Genomic DNA, 23,400 nt, shown 5'->3' with positions numbered 1-23,400 from the left:
CACTCCAACTGGTCTATATCCTTCTGGTGTTGAAGGTTCCACAGCTGGATACAGCACTCCAGGTGGGGTCTCACCAGAGCAGAGTACAGGGGCAGAATCCCCTCCCTGAGAGGAGAAGTGCTGCAGAGCTAGAAACTCCCTCACCGAGGCTGGAAGGAGCCTGCTAGTGATGGGAAATGAGGGAAATGCCACCTCCAAAACATCTCACTTTGCACAGGGCTCAGAAGCTGATGGTGTTACTACTTGTCACCAACAGCACAAATCTGTTCTGAATTAGAACTAGAGAGACACTTGCCAATGAACAGGAAAAGAAAATGTCCTCCTGCTAAAGAACCACCCCCAAACTAGTCTTTTGCCTATTAAGTACTTGCAGCAAAGTCAGAGTCCCCACTGGCTCATGCTTTTGTGCTTCTGCTCCCAAGTTTTGCTAGGCATGAAACGGTTAAAAAGAAGTAGCATGTTTCAAATTATACACACATGTTCTAAATTTGATCCTTCCAGAAAGATCAGCCCGTCTGAACCTAAAAATCCCCATCCTCAAGTCAGGCGAAGGCACAGAAGGAGTTAGGCTCAAGTCAGCCAGACCAATCTCCTCTTGGAAGATTCCTGGGTGGGGCAGTGGCTGATGATATAAAAGAGTAACTTTGTCATGGTGACAGCAGAAAACCGCCCAAAATTACCTGTTCTTAAAGCACAAATTTACTTATCAGCACAAGGTTCTGAAACAGTGATCCAGGTTTTGCTAAAACCTGGTGTTTACCTATAAAGTAGTCATAAATCAGGGTATATTTAGGACCTACCATGCTGAGAATCAAGAAGAAAAAACCAGTATCATGGCTTAGGATCACTGTGCAGGTGTCCCAGCAACGAAAGGGCCTGATCACTGCCCCGACTGCAGAGTCCAAAACACAGTGCTGATATTAATAATAAATTCTACTGCCCGACGAGACCCTGCCAGCAGCGCTACAATTCCACATTAATCAAGCATTCTTCTTGATTAAAATCTAGGGCCATGTTCCCCAGAGGGTGGCAGTCCCCACTCCCAGCAACTCCGGGGTACGGATCAGCCACAGCCGTTTTGCAGATCTGAGCCAGCCGTGCCCTTGCCTATCGCAGGACGCGGGAACGTTTGTGGCCACGTATCGAACAGGACGACCTGCATGTGCTTCACCCACGGGCTTATTCACGTGTGGCACTGAAACAGGATCACTCAGCATTAACAACTTCTGGGTTGAGTTTACAGTTGAGTTGCTTTTTTCTGTCTCAACATACCTAAACATAAGGGTTTGGTTTGGGGCTTTTTCAAACATTTTTAACATTTACCCTATATATCCTGCACAAATGTCTCGGTGTCTCTCTCCAAAGCCTGTACTGCTGTATTTGCTGAAAAAACCTGCAGTTTTGAAAACTAAAAGAAACGCAACTTCAGCAGAAATGGTTTTCTTCCAAAGATTCTGTAATTTAAAAATCCAGTGTGTTTTCCTTTTTCCTGAAGGACATAGTTTCCACTGCACATGCTGTTAAAATTAATTATAAACCCAACAAAACTAAGAGCCAGTCTACACAAATACTTACTGGTTTCAGTAGCTACAATGGTTATGTTGTGCCACATGCTCGTTTCTCTGTCCAGCGGGGTTGCCAGCGTTATTTTCCCATCTTCAGCGTTGATGTTGAACTGTCTCTCAAGGTCAGTATGACGATCGATGGAAAACCTACAGAAGAGACACCCCTGTAATCTCCTTGATGAAGCTGCTGTAATCCGTACAATCACAAGACAATTTAGGGAACCCTCGGAGAGCTGCCTTTCTATAGCCAGACGGATTGCGACGCTCAACAGCACAGTAACTTACGAGGTAAAATGACAAACTGAGACTAAAATAATTATTGCCCAAGGAGGAATTAGCTGTATTCCCAGTGTGAAGGTCATAAAGTGCCCTCCAGTTCACTGGGTAACATCTCTGACAAACGGGGCTGAGCAAGAGTTAATTACACAATCCATCACATTTATTAGACAGTTTCTAGGGTATTTCCAGGCAGCTGCTGATAATCCCAACAGCAATGCAGGGAGCACACAAAAAGGGTGGGCTTCACGGTTATTTTAAAAAGACCGAGTAATATTATTTTACCAATTCATTTCACATTCACAAAGTGTTCGCCAGGCACACTATTTGGTTGTGGTTGAAGCTGCTCTATGGGCATAATGCAGCTCGTGAATCACCATTTTCCTACAGAACCCTTCCAACGCCGAAGGGCTGATCGCTTCCGGGCTGACATCACTGATTTTCAGCAAAACCAGGCTATCTGGCAGGTGAACGTCGTGCAGGCGAACGCCGCTGCCTGACACCACGAGTCGCACTACAACGCTCCGCTGGTGCATTAAGCAGGATGATGAGTTCAAGCTCAGAACAGGATCTGCAGGAAGCTTTTATGTTTGCCCATTTTCACAGTTGTTCTATTAACGTATTATTTGCAAAAAGAAACTAAATCGCAAAATTAAGCTTTCCAATGTTTTGACAGGGAAGGTATGAAATGGGAGAGTTCAGCGCTGAACTATTGGTATGGTTCAACAAAAATTGACTTGGAGGGGTTTTACGGAATCCTAACTGTGGATTTATAGAACAGCCTTCGAAGCCTTGGTGCCTAGGTGCTGCAGCGCCGAACAGCACGCGCTGACACCTTTCCCGTCTGCCCTGCGTTGTGGCGAGGCGTAACAGGGCGAGGCAGGATCCAGCCCCAGGCGGGATCGCGCTGCGGAGCGGTCAGAAAAGCGACTCCCACTGCCAGCTTCCCACCCCATTTCTGCTTTTTGCAAACACGCCATCAGATGCGCGGATAAAAGAACAAGAGCTTTGCTACAGCGACAACAGCAGAGTTGTCGGAGGCTCAGCTATTCCACTCTCGTTCACACCCTAGCACAAGCGACCTCCAAAAAAGTTCTGATTGGGAAGCCCCTTTCTAGGCTGCAAGGAACAGCCGTGGATGAGCTCAAACTCATCCCAGCCTATCACAACTGATTGTGAGAGCCACAGCATTAGGAGCTGATTTCGAAGGATGGATTATGGTGTTCATCTTTCTGACTGCGGTGTGAGATATTCTCCTCTCTAGAACAAGAGATGCCTTGCCATCAGACGGCACGTGCAGCACGTCCCCCAAGGCGCAGCGCACCTCCAAGTAACGGCTTCTACAGCAGGGGTGTTAGCAAAACCCTGAAGTCTAAATGTGCCACTGCAGCCCGAGGCTAGTCGGACCACACTGGTAATCACTTCACCAGTGGACTTCGGGAGTGAAACCCCCAGCTAGTTAGGAAATGGGATTTTTTAGCCATTTCGGTTTTCTTGTTTTAAACTCTGAGAAGAACAAGTTTTACTCACTTAAAAACGATGAAGAGAAGTACCGTTCAAAACATGAAGTAAAACTGCAAGTGTATGTGCCTAACGCGAGGCACATGCACTCTGCTGGGACACTGAAGGAAGCTGATCCTCTCGCGAGCGCCACGCGCTGAGTTCTCAGCGGTTTAATGGGAATCGTACTGTCCTCAGCATGTCTGAAAACCAGGTCACTCGCGTGAAGAATGAAGTTGTAGGTGCCTAACTTCAGGCATCCATTTGGAAAAGGCACCCTAACCTTATTCTGATGTCTCCCTACTTCCAATTAAAGAATTACGAATAAAATTCAAACTGAAAGGTTCTTAGCGGAAGTTACGTGGCTTTACCAGACTGCAGAGGTAAAACCCTCTCCTGACTTTAATTTGAAACGTATTTGGTACGGAATAAAAAATAAAATCTGCAGTGTCATAAACCTGGGAAAACTAATGCACATTGGCAGTTTCCTTTTCATGACAACGGTGTCGTAACTCTTCCTAACGGGAATGCATTGTCAGACCCGTAAGTTATACCTGAAACATACATTTCTCTGAAAATGAGAAAAGAATGTCTTGGGAAATGGTCTCTTTAGAAATTGCCAACAGCCCTGCACAGGTTATTGGCAAGTTTTGGTTAGCTTTTGGGTCTGCTATGGCAATTACACGATCAACTTTAACAGAACACTTCCCATGCTTCTCAGACCGGCTCCTGCCCGACTAATATTGCCACTAGGACTTAAATTTGATCTACTCCTTATTTGCACCCATGTAAGTAAGAGCAGAAATCCTTTTTTGCTGCACCTCCTGAGATCCGAATCTCAGTACTGATACCTCGCCAGTGGTAAATCACCACTGTTCATTAGTGCCAGGCAGATTGGACATGCTACTTGCCAACAGATCCAACATCTGTCCCATTAGGGGGGCAGAACACAGCATATCTAGGTGTTCAAGGCCTGCTGTGATTGGAGAAAATGATCAACTGCTGCCAAAGATGAAATCTCTGACAATATGAATGGGGAAAACCTGCCACGGTGAAGCTGATCTCTCCAGAGAAAGACACTGAGGGGCAATGATTTATAGCAGGGCAGAGACAGGGAGAAAGATTATGACTTGTGTGTTTTTCTGTGCACTAGGATCATGCTTTAATTTACTGCAGATGGATACACCATGGTTACAGAATAGCAACAGAAACGTGAAATAGTACTACTGGAATCAATAGATTTGTATGCTACTAGATAATGATCTTTCAAGCCTAATTATACTATAAGGCAGATGTACCACCTTTACAAAATACACTGCAGTACAGTTTTCAGCCTAGCTTCGCTGAACTCACTGGGCCCCTTTCGCAGGAGATGCGTCAAGGACAGATGCGGTACGACGGGACGACGGGAGCCGCTGACACGTACCTCTGGAACGACCAGCTCGGATAAGACAAACTACTGACCCCGTTTACAAGTATCGGCCAGATTTGCCAATCCTTTTCACCCTCAGGTTTAAAAGTCAGCCAGGCCCTTAAGCAACATGCACAGGAGAAGAGCAAATGAAGACAAAAGAGAAATTCTACTGCTTATTTTAACAACCTCGGGCCTAGGCAAGATATGGTATGACATATCCAATCTAACAACCAGTACGTAGCTCAGAGTCACTGGAGAAACAGGTAATTCAGCTGAGCATCTCCTCAGTCATTCAAGGACACCTTTGCTCACCCACACCGAGCGCTCGACGTCAAGAGTGACAAAGCCCATACAACACGGGCGTCCCTCCTAAAGGATCTACGTTTCTTTGGCCGGTACAGGGACACCAGACTAATAACCACTGCCAAGCCTCTGCACGTGGCCCAAGGCATTGCTAAGTAACGCTATTCCGGATCACTCCCACAAGGTGGGCACATTCGGGACAGACTGGTAACCCCTCTGGACACCTGCCTGTACCTCTACCATAGGCTGCACGCCGTCTAGATCACGCGATGGGGAGAATACGTGCCATCACTTCTGAGCAAGCATGAAGAGCAAAGTGCTGTTGTGGTGGATAGAAACGAGGTCAAGCTGTCTTTACAAAAAACGAAACACGGAAGAGGTTTCTTTTCCAACCTGTCTTCTGTAATAATTTTCTCAGTGTTTTCTCTCCTGACTCAAACACCAGATTGTTCCCTGCACAGAGATACCCGTATTTCCTTCCACTGCTGGCACTGCAACACTCGGAGTTTCCTGAGCCCTTGGCGGGAGACTGCTGTGCAGCACACCTGCTACTGGCAGCGCACGGGGAGACTCCTACCCTCGGTGGTGTTGCTAGGGATCTCAGAACAAACGGACACAGAACCTCTGTCGAGCCACAGTACTGCCAGAACAGGGATCTGCCGAAAAGTATCATTTCCTTGAAACACAATCTGTTTTATAGAAAATGATACATGAATGAACAGCCAGGCAATATCAGAACAGTCCCCTGGTTTTGGAACAGGATGTTTTTATTCTGTTTTCCTGTGTTTTAACTCATGTTTAATATTTTTGAAAATGTATCACGGAACATATACACAAAATTGACATCATATACCTCACGAAACAGCAGAATAAACACTTGAAAGCACAATAAAAATGAAACATTCTAATCCAACAAAACAATGCTGCCACATGTTTGTTTAGAACCTGCCATGTTCTACTTCTGTTCTGAAATGGAAAGACAGAAACTGCATTTCTGCTGCCCACTTGCCTCTAATGCATATTTTTGGTCCTGTAAAAGGAGAATTAATAACTTGAAATCTCTTTTTTGTCTTAAAGTATTATTCACTGCAAAAATATGCACAAACAGAAGGAATTTGGACTTTCCAGAGCTTCCTGGACAACACCAAACTGATCAGCTGAGCAAACAAGAAAAACAGTTGCACAGAAAATTGATCTCCGCATATTTCTTAATTAGCTATCAGGGCAATATCACAGGGAAAAAAATCTTACGAAGTACTGCATACAATATTTTTAAAGAGGACGTAAATCACAGCAATTGGTTACCTTTTTGTTTAAATGTAATTAATTGTGGTCCCTTGTTTCTTGTCTATGAACTATTTCCATGTGACGTGATTAGTAATAACAAACTCAGCTGGCATGTATAAAATATTTTTGCTTTTAAAAGCTTGATCTATAAAATGCTGAAAAAATGGAAATGAAGTAAATATTTTACTCAGTTCAATTTTTCAGGCTTGGACAGAACAAAGAGGCTCAATTTTAGGACACTGGTAGCATTAGCACACTGAGGACCTATTTAGCTGGATTTGAAAGGATGGTTCAGAAATGAGACTCCAAGGTACTCTCCACCATCTTCATATGCAAGTTCTGATGCATCCAAACATGGTGGAAATTCTGAATTTCTAATTCTGAAAATCCTAAAATTCGGTCTTAAGCGACTGTAACATTTAGCATCACCCTCCCCGTGCTGCAGCTCGCGTGCGTAGCTTCGGTTCCCTGAGGCAGTACTGGGCAGTGACGGCTGTCAAATAGCCTCTCCAAACAGACCTTCACTCAGTGGGACACTTTGGTGTTTATTTTCAACTGCTGCTCCTCGCAGGCAGCACGATGCGCAGCAAAACATGTTTTGGGAATACTCGCATCGTACCGTACGAACCATTACCGAGGGGGAGGGAAGGATGTGTGCTCATCAACGAGAGACAGAGAACACTGACCCCAGGAAACTGGAATCTCAGATTTTGTTCTGAGGTCAGAAAGGAAAACCACATAACCTGAAGATGCAGAAGACATATGGGCATAGCCATCCCTGACTTTCTGTCTTTAAACCAGCAACGGGTCTAGCCAAAGGAATACAAAATAGGTTCTGACAACCCTACAGACACGTGGAACATCTCGGCAGTGCCAGTGCAGACACCGGCGGATTACCTCAATAACTGCAGAGATGCTCACTGAGGGTTCAAACCCATCCGACCTCAGACACCCTATTTCTTGTTTTCATCCCATTCCTACTGCTTCGTAAGACAACTCACGTGGCAAGGAGCATTTTTTGTGATTTTGAAAATGATCTGAACTGATAAATCTACCATCATCAACCAAATCCTATACAAGCACTGGTGCAGAAATGAAACGGCACGGCACGCCGTGTGTGGGAAGCCATACCCAGCACTCCGCCAGTAGCTTCCTGAGAGAGGACTGTAAGGCAGCCCTACCTTATCGGGCTGGAAGACACGTCAGGGTCGTGGGCAGTCACCTGGCCGATCACAGAGCTCAGGGCAGCGTTCTCGTGCACTTCCAGCAGGTAAGTAGGTGACGAAAAGACTGGAGGCTCATCAGCATCCTCCACTACAATTTTTACTGTTGCTGTATCCTTGAATGGTCCTCCACTGAGGAAGCGGGGATCAATATGAACGTTGGCCGCTTCTACCTTCAAAGTATAGGATTTTTTGGTCTCAAAGTCCAGTGGCTGTTCAGAATGACAAAGATAAATGTCTTTTACTAATGGCCGTGGAGAAAGAACAAATGGATATAATGCTGATGGATGAAAGTTAGGTTCATTTAAGCACATTCAGTGAGTTTTAATGCAATCGCTCCCCACTCCCAGAAATCCAACCTGCACATTTTCTAGGCATTTATTGATATCTGTTTATTAACCAGCCTCAGAGAAAACAAGACTCCTTGTTTTCTTGATTTTCACAAGAAATGTACAAGAACCTTCTCTCTCATGAATTATACCATTACAATTACATAGCAGATAAATACTACAGACTTGTGGGTGATGACATGCCTTGCATACTAATCGTGCACTTAATCAGTGCTTTGTTAGCTGGAGATAAGAAAAAAAATTATACTAGCTCCACAAAGAATAAATATTTTATTACTTCCAGAACAATGTGAGAAATGCAAAGAACCAGCAATTATTATTTGTTGGACATGGGAGGCATTAGGTGGGAAAATGTGGAGCTAATCATATAGGAAAGTACTTCAATATTACTGCCTCTCAGGTACCTCTGCATTTCTGTTTATTGGGGCAAATGAGGTAGACATCTCTCAGGAATTTCTTAAAACTGTAGCAATTCCTATTTCTCTATCTTACTTTTTTTTCAGAGAGAGAAACACAAAACTGATTATTCTATCAATATATCCGCCATGCCAGCACTGTTTTTACTATTTTACAGTTCCATATTAAAACATGAAAGATGAAAACACAGGGGATTTAAAGGAATGAAATACCAAATAAAAACCAAATCTGTGACACTTTTGAATATTAGAATTTTTCATTATAAGAGATTCAAGTTTGTGTCTTGAAGCACATCAGGATATTCACTATATAACTCTCTTGTGTCTCACAATGGTTCAAATTTCAAAGATGCAAATTGCCAACCATTGGAAATATATTAAGATTTGCATTACAATGTCCCAGAGATAAAAAGAAAAGGACATAGAAACTCTGAATCTGCAATGCAAATACCAGCAGGAGCACAAATAGGAACCTTCAGGAAGTCTGGCAAAGCCTTCCACATGTATACTTTCAAATTTTGTTGATTTTTTTCAGGTATGAATCAAGCTCTAATGGGATTTGCTCTTTCTCACAAAATTTAGTAAACATGAGAAAACCTTGCTTCTTTAGCAGCTCTTAAATTAGTAAGGCTGTGTAATTATGAATGGTGAGTTATAAATCAGCATATTCACAACTTGCCAATCATAGCTCCTATATAATTTTTTTCAATTGCTTTTCATATGCCTTACAGAAATGACAGCACCCCAATACATTTAATCAGAATATCATATCGAAAATTTACTTTGCATTGTCTCACATTCATGAATTTATGCTGGAGAAAATCTACTGGTGAAACGTACCCTCCATACATCATCTACTGTAGTAGAACCAAAGTGATTATTGCTGTCAAAATGAATATATGAAAGAACATTATGTTAGAGACTCAGTTAAGAAATAAAGCCAAGGGAACTGGGGCAAAAGGCTAATTGCCTTCGTTTAGGAAAGAGGCCGCAGCACACAATAAATAACAGTAAGGAAGCTCAGGGATGTATATCCTAATTTTGTCTTTAGGAAAACAGATCTAAATTTAGATAAATATACATAATTTTGTTACAGATTACAGTGCTGACCTACTCACTGAGAAACAGAAAACAGAGTCTTCAGACAGCTACTCTGCTGCACCTCCTTAATTACAGGTACAAGCTGAATATTCATTACCTGTACTCGCTGGATAATTCTTTCTTTACTGGAATGTCATGCTTTGGTTTTTGGGGGGTTTTAAATTTTTTCTTTTTAATCCCAAAGATGAATTTAGAGTACTCTGTACTACATACTGAAAACCCTTCATACCAGTGTTACAAGTTACATTCATATCCTTTTTCAGAACACAGCATGAGAATCAACTCTCTTCTCATTCCCCAGAAATGAATGAAAATTAAGTCTGCAATTAATGCTTCATTGACTGCAGTAGCCAAGTTTTGTTCTAGATAATCTGTCTCTCCCCATATTTCTGTATACAACTGGGTGGTTCTTCTGTTGTGTACGTGCCATTATCTCATCTTGCACACATCAGCACTGTACAAGCACAGAAAAGGCGACAGTCGTCGCCTTCTTTAGGGCCCCAGTTTGGCACTTCTCATGTGAAATAGCACTGATGTCCTTGACCAGGTTCCCCGAAATCACTATTCATGGAGCAAGAGAGTTCAACATGGGAAAAGGTGGAAGACTAAGCCTCTCACACGTCAGGCAATTTCAATAATATGATTTTACCACCTGGAAGCCCAGGTAAGATCAATTAATTAATTAAGACACATTCCCAGCAGAGAAAAAACTTCCATGGATGTCTCCCCAGTTGTCACCTAAATGGCAATTTTGAGGGACACAGCTAACACATCCCTTGTTTATCACTTCACTGGCTTGATGCCTCATTCATAGATAAAAGAATCCTTGGAAATCCAGCACCTTCTCACAGAGCACAGTCTGGCTGGGTACTTGTATGTACAATAAACATTCTTTTTAACAGAGATATCATTTACCTTTCTGACTCTAATAATGCCGTCCTGAGTTTGGGCATCTGTAGTAATTTCAAATATATCCATTCCATCTCCTTCAATAATATCATAGGATGATTTAGCATTTTCTCCAATATCCAGGTCATTTGCTTTCACCCTTCCTATTGGTTCACCAAGAGCAACATCTTCCATTACTGAGAAGTGATACAGACCTTACAAATAAGAGGAAAAGACTAAACATTACACCTAATTCCAATACCTCTGTGTGTTCTTCATTTGTTTATACTTCCCGCACGCAAACTCACGAGATGTGCAACTGATACAAACTCCACTTACGCAAGTTATTTACTGAAAGCAGCAAAACGTGTCCCTTGTACGGGAACTGCGGTCTGCTGAGCGGGACTGTTCCTTTCTTTACAATAGATTCTGCTGCTGCCTTGCAGGGATGCTTAGTGGTGGCAAACATAAATAGTAAGCTACTTGCAACACCCAAAGTATGCAATTCTCTACTGCAGACACTGCTGAACTTACCGGTTTAGCTACAGACAAGGAGTTACATTTTTTAGAGAATTCAACTATGAAACTTTGGCTTTTGCTGTGTAGAAAACTGGTCTAATACTTCACAGATGCCTTATACAATTTCAGATCATTACTACTATTTTGGTCCCTTTGATTTGGTTTTGGTTGTTAACCCCTTCTGTCTCCCTGTTGGGGTAAGAAACTATTTAAGAAACATTCAAGAAACCTTCCATAATTGGTTTCAAAGGAAACAGTAACTTTCCATAGCCATCACCGGTGTATTTGCGATTTGGCTGTAGGCTCAGACTAAACTCCACTACAAAGTGCTGTTCAAATTGTCAGCATTTTTGCTTTTGTAGTACTTGCTTCAAACTTTCTGAACTAAGAAATGTCAAAAATCTATTTAGAACCTGTAATATATTATTTTAGGTAAGGATTTTATTAAGAAAAAAACCAAAAATTAAAATTTCCATTTTACTATTATTATATCTCCCAGTTCCTAACAGTAGTCTGAAAAACCTGAGATGCATGCTTTACATCCAACATTCTTTGTGAGGTGTATGGTTTTTTACCTCTTGATAATTACTGTTATTGAAGCTACAGTTAATATGTGATCTAATCAACTGCAGTGCTACTCAGTAATTAAAACAGCCAAAAGGAATTCGGGCTTAGCAGGTGAGACCACTAAACCAGTTTCTGACAAGGGGTTCTGGACTTGTTCTTTTCTGTCCTTACAGTGGGCCTAAGACAATGTGCCATTTTTAGGGTTACATGCAGCAAGCAGTTTTCTAACCACAAAATGTTCTGGAGTTGTTGCTTGGACTGCAGCAGAAACAGCTGAAAGGAGGAAGGAGACTGTGAGGAATTCACAAATACATGTGTTAGCTCTACATCCAGTCTGACCCAAAGCGATTTTTTTTTCTTTTGATGTTTCTAAGCTGAATTATTAGAGATGATTTGGAGATCATCAAGATTCCTCAAGAATATTCATAATGGGTCACAAACAATGAGCAGCCAAAGCAATCAAGTGCCTCAGGAGACTAAATTATGTGATCATAATTTATATTGCTGTCCACAGCTTATAGCTTGAATCTCCAGACGCAGCTGACTGCATTTTTAAGCTGGTATTTTTCTCTCAGATTTACTAAGATAGTTTACAAAACACTGTAAAAAATTTTTACTCAAATTGCTCTCAAGAATTATGAATTGTCCTGTCAAGACGCCATAGTGGGAGCTGACCAAAAATCCACATTATGCATCTTTTAAACCCCTTGGTTTCCACAGCAGTCCAGTGCTTTCCAGTACAATCCTATGGTAAACTGCCAGGTTAAAAGCTTCTGTGACTTATAAAAAGCTTCTAACATTATTTCAAAGAGATCACAGAAGTAGTGAAAATTCATCTTTTTCATTTCTAAAACCCAGGAGGCTAACACACTTTGAAAACAAACCATAAATATACATTTCTGTTCTGCCTGGAAACAATAAACCGATAAAACGCACTGCTTTCCAACTCCATTACAATTTACTGTGAAAGCAGCATGTATTACATCTCATGAATTCCTGTTTCATTCTGCTTTGTGAGTTTGATCCTTTCTTATTTTCCTTTCCAGGCAAATGCAAACTGTGCTTCAAGGGTACAAAGGCATGTCAAAGACCTGACGGCTCCTGTGTAAGGCCGGAGCGACGACTGTTTGTAACGCCAGGCAGCGTGCTGCCAACAGCTGCTTTTAGAAGGCAGAATCTGTAAAAGCATCCAGGTACAACACTGACCGCGGCTCATCCTTGTTAAATGCAAGGAATACAGACCTTTCCAATGAAGTTGCATATGGTCAGCGCTGTAGCAGGGTGGCTGGTCCTCAGTGGCAGCCTGAATTCTGCACAGGAACACGCCAGCTAGGGCAGCTCCGAGGACAACAACTCACAGTGCTGAAGGAATCTAGGTTTTCCATACAGAAAACGTCCTTCAGGGACGTGAGATGCAGTCTTCCTCCCGCTGCCCAGTCCACGTGTCACTGTGTCGAGCACAAGAGACCAGGCAGGAGGAACTGCACAGGGGAAGTACTGTCCCACCTGTCCCATGTCCCTTCCCGTGCCTCCTGCTCTGGCTCCAGCAGAGGTACCCCTTAGTACCGGTCACGTCGCTGGTGTCCTGACCGGCCTTTCGCATGCTGGCAGCAAAGGCTTCGAGACAAAGTGCTGACCCAGGCACAAAAGCCAGGTAAGCTGGCAAAAGGAGGGCTGCAGCCACAGGTAGAGCTACAGGTCACTGCAGGTGTAAAGGAAATGTCCCTCTGCATCCCGGTGATCCGGCTCAGCCAGGGGTCTCACCTACCGATGTTTACATTATCAGGGAAATTGTCACCGCATGTTGGAAAACGCTACGACCCAAGCACAAGCCATGCAACATGGCATGGAGTTAAAAATGTATGCCTGTCTTCTGTTGTAATGAGAGAAAACCTTGTATTGGGCACAGAGCGCTTATCTGTTAAAAACCACTAGGATGAGGTAATAACTATCTATTTTGCTAATCAGCTTTTACCTCTGCTTATTCATTATTCATCTTTTTTCTATCTGTATGTGCATTTTCTAGACTACAGAAGACTGTTTATCACACGCTGAGTACTAGGACAAACCCATTTCACACTGTCTTCAGAACAGGAAAAAGGTGACCTCAAGTCATACCTATGTGGAAAAGAATTAATTTTACATGGGGTGTGTAAGTTCCTTGTTAGAAAAACATGCATCTAAGCAAGTAAAAATGATACAAATCTATTAAGTCGACATTCTCCAGCCCCCAAGAAGACTCTCAATACCATACAACTTCAGTTTTCCACAAGGTGGTGGGTAAAAGGTAAGTTGCTAATGGTGCATTAGATGGCACCTGTTCCAAATTAAATCAATCCAGTCGTTATGTTCTTCCCTCCTCTTTTTACTTTTTGTCTTCATCTTTGAAACACACCACAAAGCTTGTGGAGAAGCAGCTCAGCAGGATTCCAGATCGCGTTAACCTTGCCCAGCAAGACACCCATTGGAACCACAGTAGTAAAGATGGATTTCGAACTAAAGATCAACAATTATCTAGACTCAGACTTAGTTTCTTTGCTTTCTTCACCATTACCTAATTAGTCCAACCTTTATTTCTTTTACCAGTTTATATATGTCTTTTACTGGTGGTGGCACTTGTCTACATGAGATGGAAACACACAAAGAGCAACCAAAACTGGCCCTTGGCAACACCTGCCCTGAAAGCAAGTAATATGTGGAGAAGTAGTCCCCAAGCCCTTTTGTGAGGATGCGAGAGGGGTAACAAGGAAGACAGAGCACAATGTACACTCTTGTGGGCCTAATTCCCTCTTTCCTAAGGTCTTAATCGGGCAGGGGACTATTAATCTTTCTCTAGTAGCAGCCACATATTTTCAAACCGCATTACAAACCCAGCAACACGACAATGAAAAACCTCGTACATACAAGAACACAACATGTAACGGCACTTACTCTGTGCAAACTTAGGAGGATTGTCATTAACATCAGAGAGTGTAATTGTCACTGTGGTAGTTCCAGAGAGTCCACCCATATGTCCTCCCATGTCCTTCGCTTGGATGACCACAAAGTATTCTTCTTTGGCTTCTCTGTCCATGTTGGGAAGAGCTGTTTTAATTATAGCTACAATAATGGGGGAAAAAAGTCAGGTACAGACCCAAATTCCGTTTTGCAGCTATTTTGATGGATATATGTAAATATTGGTATCAAAACTGACATGCTCAAGGTTCAGGTAAGTTGCCTTAGTACCCAAGATAAAGACGACCTTGAGATTTTCAGAAGAGCGTATTAGAGGTCACCTACCTTGGTTGAATGAAAACAGTGGTCCAAACCCAAGAATTAATCATACCTGTGATACAAATTAATTTTTTCCTGATAAACCTTCTAGTTTCTGTCTGACCTCCCACAGAAATCTGGCGTTTCCCCACAGAAGACAACCACAGAGTACACAATCTGTAAACGCTGCTAACTGTGCCTGTCAGAGGGTTTCAAACATTCTAAACCCAAACCCATTACTCAATCTGCTCTGGTGTGTAACAGAGGTGACAGTTGCTCCCTTAAGTCCTAAATCGAGTGCCTAAACTTCTACTGGAGAGTGCCAGCGTCTCCCAGCAGTCACCAGCGCTGCAGACTCCCCAAGCCACGCCACTGTCCCTGCTCCGGGAGGGCCACTGGGACAACAGTCCCAGTAAGCTACTACCACCTGCTTTAGTACAAATTTTGGAAGACAGAGAATGAAAATGACCCGTAGCGTATCAAAATCTAACATGTCAGTGGGCCAACAGGAAGATGCCTGCAAGGGACAGTCCAACTAAATATGGGGCCAGTTCCATTGGAAACTCCTCAACATTTTGTGGGCTTCCAACAGAAGAAATAAAACCAAACATCTTGTTTTCAACGTGCTACTACCTGCACACCGTTCGGCACGGGAGGCACAACACTGAATGTCTGATGGTAAACTGAAAAGGTGTCCATCACAGCCCAGTAACGTCCACCATCGGAACGACAATAACTACAGTCCCACTACACACAGGGAAACCAGCTTTAAGCATTAGATTGCAACATGGCTTTTTTTCCCTTCTGATCCTGTTTTTGAATTCTGTGTTTGAAAATACCTGTGAGAAGAGAGCACAAAGCTCAAGCGACTGAACTGTCTCTGTGGTTAAGCGAAGTGTAAGTGCCAGGGGGAACCGAACCCCCCCGTGGCAGGGTTCCTGCAAGCCCTGGTGCTGGAGGGTTCTAAGGCACGAAGGGCGTCTTTCCATGGGCCTGCCCGAGTAGAGCTGAGGGACACGCGCTATGGGCAGACGCCGACAGGAACTCCCCAACTCTTTGGAGCTCGGGAAAAGAGAATGGTAAGAGTTCCGGGTTGCACTGTGTGTTTGTTAAGGCGGCGCGCTGAATCCAGCAGCCAAGTTCACGCCCTGGTCACACGTACCTGCTGCCGGCCCTGTCGCACGTTCCATCAGCCCTCGCGCTGCGCTGTTTTCTACCTGCCCCTTGCTACGTACTGTCAGGAGTTTTGTAGATGTCAGTCACTACTTCCTGCCAATCTGGTTTGATTGCCTCACTGGGTCTTCAAATCACTGGAGACTTCGAACTTCCTTTCCTCTTCTTCTCACACAGGGCGCAGTTTCGACTAAACACGCTGCCTAGAAATGACACTGGCTGAAACGCTGAGATGACCTACGAATGTATTTGGGGTGAGTAAGGGAAAGTTCCCAGGCTTCATCATTAATCGAGATGTATTTTATCATTAACAGAGATGCATTTTAGTATCCAGAGGGTCTGGATCTGGATCGGAAACGAGGAAACAGGAGATGGGGTGCAGATGTAGCACAGGTGGGGGCTAGCCTCGAGCCCCAGCCCACAGCAGCTCCAGGACAGGAGGGGCACACAGCAGCTCGTGTCAGCGCCAGAGCTCACCTCGGCCGCAGCCAGCAGCGCTGAAGTGCCACAGCTGAACTCCCTGGAGAGCCCTGGCAAATACGTGATCCAGCGCTTGCAAACCCCAGGAAGCAGCCCTGAAGCACAGTGTTCATGTAATCTAACTATTCTGTACTATTCTACAGGAGGGGACACCATTTAGTCTGCCAAACACTGGAGAATATGCTGCTGTTAAATTCTGTGAATGAGAACAGGGGAACAGTGAAACCCAGCAGGCACCAATAATACTCACTTATCAGATATGCCAGGTGCAACGTCCAGTAAGGGAGTAGGGCCATTTCCTCCAGGGCAGCCTGGTTAAGGGGGGATATGCCATTTGTTTGTACAAGCATTTCACAGTTGTGACTGGTCTGGACTGACTGGTTTACTCTTTAGGAATAATAATGATGCATTCTGTGAATAATTCTATTGTTATAAACAGGCTGACTCACAGAAAGGATGCAAATGCAAACTTAGGGTATTAGAATTCAGTCCACATTAATTTTTTTCACTAATAGAGCTGATTCAATAAATCGGTGAATCCTTATTTCAGTGGGCCTTGTAAGAAGCATACCATATTTATTTCTTCATTATTTTTATTATTTAGACAGTTTTGGGGTTTTTTTAGATTAACTGACATAGCTAAGTCTGGCCTACGGATGACTTGTCTAAGATGCCACATTTTGTATTCTGTAGTTTCCTCTGAGACGAGGTAATTGTTTCAATAAAGTGATGATTTTTCCCAGACATGTATTTTAATTTGCCTCTTGATGTATGGAATAGTCTAGCCCTTGTCTATGGTTTGAAAGGTATCAGGAAGATTAAATACCTTAAAAAGTGACTAAATCAGGATTATACTTTCTGACTTAAGACATAAAAATTTGGGGATCTTTCTGTATAAAGACACAACCTGTTATTTCAATAGTTTTATACATATTTTTCTCTGCTGTCTCAGTTCCTAAACCATTTACCAGAAGCTAAGAGCCAAGTTTCAATTTCAAACACAATAAAAAGCTAAAAAGTTTACTGTTTGAATTAGTGTAAGAGAAGCTGAAGGTTTTAAACATCAAATATATCCAAATTGCAAAGGGTGATTGTTACCACCAGTATTTCCATACACAGAATCTATAGAAGACAGGTCAGCAAGAGAGAAGTGTCGGTGTCTCTTACGAGGCAAATTAATAAACAGAAAAAGCTCCTCCCTCACCTACGTAACGTCACCGAGACAGAGTTATGCACAGAGGGTTTCGAGGCTGAGTTTGTGCCGTTGCTGTACTCACCAGCTCCCAGGCTGGGCTCACAGGGGGTGCCGAAACTTTCCATCTCTTTTTTAGAAAGCGATTCTGGCTGCCCAGACCCTGAGCACATGCAGCACACAGCATCAACTCACTGAGCATTCAACCTGCTCTACTCCGCTACAGCCCAGAAACAAACCCAGACCAAAACAGTAAGCACTCTCCGCATGCCCTGACGGATGAAAATGGCACGTGCCCAACAGGAGTTCGAAAGTGAGGGATGAGAATGACCCTGAACTAACGTAAGGCAGGCAGATCCTGGTTGGAACTGTGTTCAGAACAGTTATCACTGTTTACTGTCAAAGTGGAGAGATGGATGAAGTGGTTCACAGGGCTTGTTCTCTTCTAGCGTCACTCAGCGGATCCTGAATGATGCAAGCCTGGAAGGACTCCCCAAGCCTTTCAGACAGCACCAAGTTGGGAGCCACTGCAAGTACTGGAAGAACAGGATTAGAGTTCAAAACAATTTTGACAAATGGGATAGTATAAAAAAGCAGGATGCAACTAAGTTTGGCAAGTAATAAGTATTCTGTGTGGGTGAAACAGTTAACTTCACAATTACAACAGAGCAGATGACTCCCAAAACAGGAAAGAATGTGGACTCAAAATGAGCCAAATACAAGTCAACAGCGTTTTGCTGATGAAATCCTCAAACAATTCCTGCTCTATCAGCTGGTACCTTACAGGGAAGAACTGTGGAATAATCCTTCCAGCTCACTCATCTTGCCAAGGCTGCAGCCGGAACGCTGTGTCCCGTTTGGAAAAAAAGTCCGTTCATACAGTTAGGGGAGTCTGAGGAAAGACTTTACAGCCAAATATCTAAAAACTACTGGGAGCTACTCTCCTTTTCCACTGGGCATAAGAGAAGAAACGATGGGCCTAAAATATAAACCACGAAATGGGTTTACGTCGCAGCAAGGGAGATTCCAGTTAAGCGCTGGGGGACTGCGAGGGTAGGCGCCAGACGACAGCTGCCCGTAGAATCCTGTAGTGACAGGACAAGGGGTAACGGGTACAAACTGAAAACAGGGAGGTTTAGATTAGATATCAGGAAGAAATTCTTCCCGGAGAGGGTGGTGAGGCACTGGAACAGTTTGCCCAGAGATGTTGTGGATGCCCCATCCCTGGATGTCTTCAAGGCCAGGCTGGATGTGGCTTTGAGCAACCTGGTCTGGTGGAAGGTGTCCCTGCCCATGGCAGGGGGGTTGGAACTGGATGATCTTTAAGGTCCCTTCCCACCCAAACCATTCTATGATTCTATGATAATCCGCAGTATTGCCCCCGCTGCAGGTCTTTCAGGCCTCTCAAACATCTGTGCAGAACGAGAAAGCGAAACCTGGTGCTGTTCTGGGGCAGGGGCGCTCACTGCATTCTCACCTGTCGTCCCCTCCCTCAGTATTTTTAAAGAGAAGGCTTTATCCCTACCTACTCCAAAATGTTTCACCGCCCTCAAACCCGCAAGAACGGTCAGTGGAGATGTGGCAGCAGCACCGAACAGGTACCTGCACAAGTCTGGGAACAGCTCCTCCGACTGAAGCTGGAAAGCCCAGGAAGCAGGTTGGAAGGTGAAGAAATAAAGACGTAATCTGTTTCTTCAGCGAATGGAAACACCCTCGACACTGGAAGTACTTTTGTTTGGGCTGAGTTGCTGTTCCTAAACAGCTCTTGGTCTCCCGCTGCTCAACAGCAAATAAAACAGCTGCCGAGTGGGATTTGCTTTTCCGTGGTCCTTACACACACACTGACAATTTGCACGCTCTGCCTCAGGACCCGCATCGGTTAAAACGCAAGCCCAGGGGCCACTCGCAAAGTCCCGTCTGGAAGAATATCCACTGTCTCACACTGGAAATGGTCGGGAGGGGGGAAGCAGCGAGTCAGAGGCTGTGGCTGATGAAGAGGGAGAAGCAAAAGGAGCAACGGAAAGAGGGATCTGGTTTTCACTTCTCACTTTCCATTTTTTAACGTATCTCTTTGTGGTACTATGATGAAACCACACATAATCATAACTGAGGATATGGAACAAAACCAAGCAAGCACTATGCAAAATTGGAACCTGGCCCTGAAAAGCCTTTCTTAAGGATGGTATTCATCCCCCACATCCTGATGAGGGGTTCCTGCTATTTCAACCTGCGGACTTTGGAACTTTCCCTTGTTCACTGTGGAAGAGCTAAGTAATTGCTATGATCTTCCTGTCAAGCTATAATCTTGGTGGAGGCTCTTATTAAATGTAACAGTCATCTAGGACCCAAACTCCTGAAAAATCAATCCTGCAATTTCTTCAGAGAGCCGAGAGATGCATTCCTTGTATTCCCATGAAGGGCACTGACTTCACTGATGTTTTAGCAGTCCATAAAAAAAGGTTCACTTGGAGATCTGTGGCAAACATGTACCATAATCCCCCCAAAACGAATAGATCACAACTAACTGTCTTGAAAATTAAAACAAGCGCTAGTACTTGGCTGATGTGGTTCAGGCATACTGACCCACTGTTTTCAATTCAGTTTACCCTTCCTAAAAATCATAATCATTTTGATCAAAAATATCATCAAGTATTCTCATTTCTTATTTAGTTCTACAGCCTATGGGCTTTCATTTTAGCAAGACAACAAGAATATCTGCCGTCTTGAGCAAAGTTGGCTGACTCTCTAGAAAAAATATCAGTTCCAGGAGCTGTCTGTACTGCATCCAGATGCAGATGCAGCTCAAATCCTCAATGGAATCACAGTGGCAGTACTGGCTAGGTGAGGCACCAAGTACTACGTGGTACCATTCGATGCGGAGTGACGCTGTGCTATTTCTGCATTTTTAAGAGACGCTAACAGGGTATGCATTTTATCACCACATTCACAGTTCGAAACTCTGGGGGGAGGATGGCACTGCCTGCCTTTCTGCTGACCTGTGAGACGAGGGTCCAGGATCTTTTCATTAATTCTTTTGTTTCTTGTGTAACCTACGATCTACTCTGTTTTCTTTTCCAGCCCATATTACTCCCATTTTTGTGTTTTCTGATCCTGCTTTCATTCGAAGGAGACCTTGCAAGTTTGCCACCGTGTGTAAATGAACACCAACTGCCTCCCATTGCATGTTCTGGGTGTCACACAGGCTGTGTCCAGGTAACACCTACCCTAGTACTGCCTCCTTAATGCAGACAAACCTGTACCTGGGCTGCACAGCATGGGCAGAAAGCTTTCATCTCTGCCTACCAGCCATTCCCTTATCCCTGGGAACAGTGAAAAGATCCCCCTCACCAACTGCAAATAAATGCAGTAAATAAACATTCTGCACTGCATTCACGACCCTGCTTCCTCAGGATTTTATTTTTAATGATCCTCTAATACCTGTAATTACAGTAGACACTTTGCAGAAAGTAGCCTTGGATTCTTTTTCAGATGCTGCCCAAATCTAGCTGTGCAGTTCAAATTGCTCTCACTAATTCAGGCTCTTGCAGCATGACATTATTCAGATATGTAGCCCCCATTTTCCTGCTCAGCATGGGGAAAATGGTTAAGCCCTAACTATCTCACCAGCTTTCTAAGATCGGGGTATTGCTCTGGAATGCAAGAAATGTGCGGTATCAGGGTTTCATTGCTACTGCTATTATTAGATAAGCCCTCGTAGGAGAAATCACTCTTTTTTCAAAACCCAATCTGTGTTGGTCTCAAGGCCACACTCCCTACCAACTGCAGACCACCAAAAGGTGTCTTCGAGGCCAGGCTGGACGGGGCTTGGAGCAACCTGTTCTAGTGGAAGGTGTCCCTGCCCATGGCAGGGGGTGGGACTGGGTGGGCTTTGAGTTCCCTTCCCACCCAAACCATCCTGGGATTCTACAACTGTTTAAAAACACCTCTGCAGTGAATGCATACTTCCTTTATTAACCAGAAAAGTCAAGTCTTGCTGCTACTGAAGGACCCAATCCCACACCCCTTACCCGTTAACAGCTGCACTTCATACTTCTAGGTAAACAGCAAGAGCTGTAGGGCTGCCCCTCATGTCTGCTGCACGAGCAGCTCGTCAGTACAGCTCTCTCCTGCGTCACCAGGACAACTTGGAATTGCAGCAAATCCCTGTACAAACACTTTACTGCAGCTGCTGAGGTTGCAAGGGACACACGGTGCACGCTGACACAAAAAGGCTTGCACTGGTTTGAAAATGCTCTGTTTTCAGCCTATCGCCTCAGTGCATCAAGTGCTGTCACGACAGCAGACGGTGCTGCAACAGATGTGACCAGTATAAACTGCAGAAATCCTTGCACGTGTTGGAGCCGATGCTGTGCCCTGGGAATGCTGCACTCTGGGCAGCATGGCCCTGCCCTCCCCACTGGGAAAGGAGTTGGAATCTTCACTTGCTAAGGCAGAACAACATCTGCCCATGCCCCCCTACAATGGTTTGAGCTCAGAGATGAGTTCGACTCCACCGTAAGTGGCAGGGGTGTCCCAGCAGCACTAGGTAATAAACGGGGCTGGAAAGCAGCAGCTCAGTCCAGGCTCTGAGGAACGCTCAACAAGCTCTTCTCTACCGAAATCCCATGAGGGTTTCATCTAAACTCTTTAGAAGCTGAAGTACTTAGAAAGGCTCTGCTGAGCGGGAGTTAGATCTCAAGTTAGACTGCAAGCAGAAGTGAGAGATTCCAACCTGAGTCGTGCTGAATGCCATTCTCCCTCCTCCCAGGCCCCGCTCATTTATGTTCTGATTCCAGAACCACAGGGTTCAACACCGTGGTCCAGAGAGGGCCATATACCGAATCATTAAAAGCTCTGTTGATTAAAGCATGTGCACTATCACCCGGAAGTTGCAGCTAAGTATAGAAACCAAATCAATTATTCATTCTCCAAAGAAATATCCACATTCTGTGAGGAGTGTCTTTGCTTTTCGAGGTCTCCTGACTCTTCTATTCATCTCAGCTTCCCTAGCTCGAACTTTGGCTTTATACCAAATGACTACATCCAAGACGGCAGTGCTTAAAGTCTATTTCTTTTCATATACAGTAAGACCTTATGCTTGAACAGTACAATGCATTTTCCAGTGCAGTAGGGTGTTTGGCGTCATCTGCCCTGTTCATGTAACTGTTTCAGGTATGTCTAGGAGTGACATTATTTAAGTTCATGTGAAATGTAAATAAGTCAGACTCAGCGGAGGATGTATTTTCATTCCTATACTGCAGAACACAGTGTCACCTCTGATTATGTGCCATTAAGATAATCTCATTTTAAAGCTGACAGTCATGGTTTTATATCCTTGGGAAAGCTTAAAAGTGAGGAGTGTACTTTAGCTACTTTTAGCAGTCTTAAGGAACCTCCTTCCCAGCATTTTGATTGTCATTATCTGGATTACGAGAGAACACATACAACTTTTGTACCTGTAGAAATAACACACACCAGTCAGGAAATCCAACATCAGTTACTCAGATGTAACAATAATGATGGATGGAATATATTTTAGTCCACCGTGAGATTCGTTACTAATCTTATGTCATCACACTGTAAGTTCAGCCTCTCGTAGAAAATCTTTATCTTTGTAATGTATTGTTTATGTTTACTCTTTATTCAATAAACCAGTGGTCCTATTAAAATTCACCTAAGAAAAGCGAAAAATATTCAGAACAAGCCATCAAAAAAGCATTTACCCTAAGCCACACTCAGAGCAGCAAATGAAAAATAACTTCTGAATTACCTTCTTTCATGTGTCTATAACTCATAGAGAAGAACTGGCAAACAGACCTGCAGAAGTATATGCATTTTTCATCTCAGGTAATGGAAAATTATTCGTTTATGGGTCACTTACCAGTACTTATTTC

The 23,400-nt window shown here is 43.8% G+C and overlaps 1 protein-coding gene across 1 annotated transcript in view; it reads right to left on the bottom strand.

The window, feature by feature from the left end:
- The window catches only part of CDH8 (cadherin 8, type 2), a gene marked incomplete at its 5' end in the record, with an annotated part of 71,056 nt that overhangs the window by 43,782 nt on the left and 3,874 nt on the right, over positions 1–23,400 (bottom strand). The window contains 4 exons of the mRNA XM_010154697.1: positions 1,576–1,712; positions 7,527–7,780; positions 10,351–10,538; positions 14,341–14,508. Coding sequence (XP_010152999.1) covers positions 1,576–1,712; positions 7,527–7,780; positions 10,351–10,538; positions 14,341–14,508 — 747 coding nt within the window. The remainder of the gene's footprint in view (positions 1–1,575; positions 1,713–7,526; positions 7,781–10,350; positions 10,539–14,340; positions 14,509–23,400) is intronic.

The sequence above is a fragment of the Eurypyga helias genome, unplaced genomic scaffold (genome assembly GCF_000690775.1).
Source record: "Eurypyga helias isolate BGI_N326 unplaced genomic scaffold, ASM69077v1 scaffold3587, whole genome shotgun sequence".
Taxonomy (NCBI): domain Eukaryota; kingdom Metazoa; phylum Chordata; class Aves; order Eurypygiformes; family Eurypygidae; genus Eurypyga; species Eurypyga helias.
Note: the sequence above shows the minus strand (reverse complement) of the source record. Positions and strands in the feature narration are given on the sequence as shown.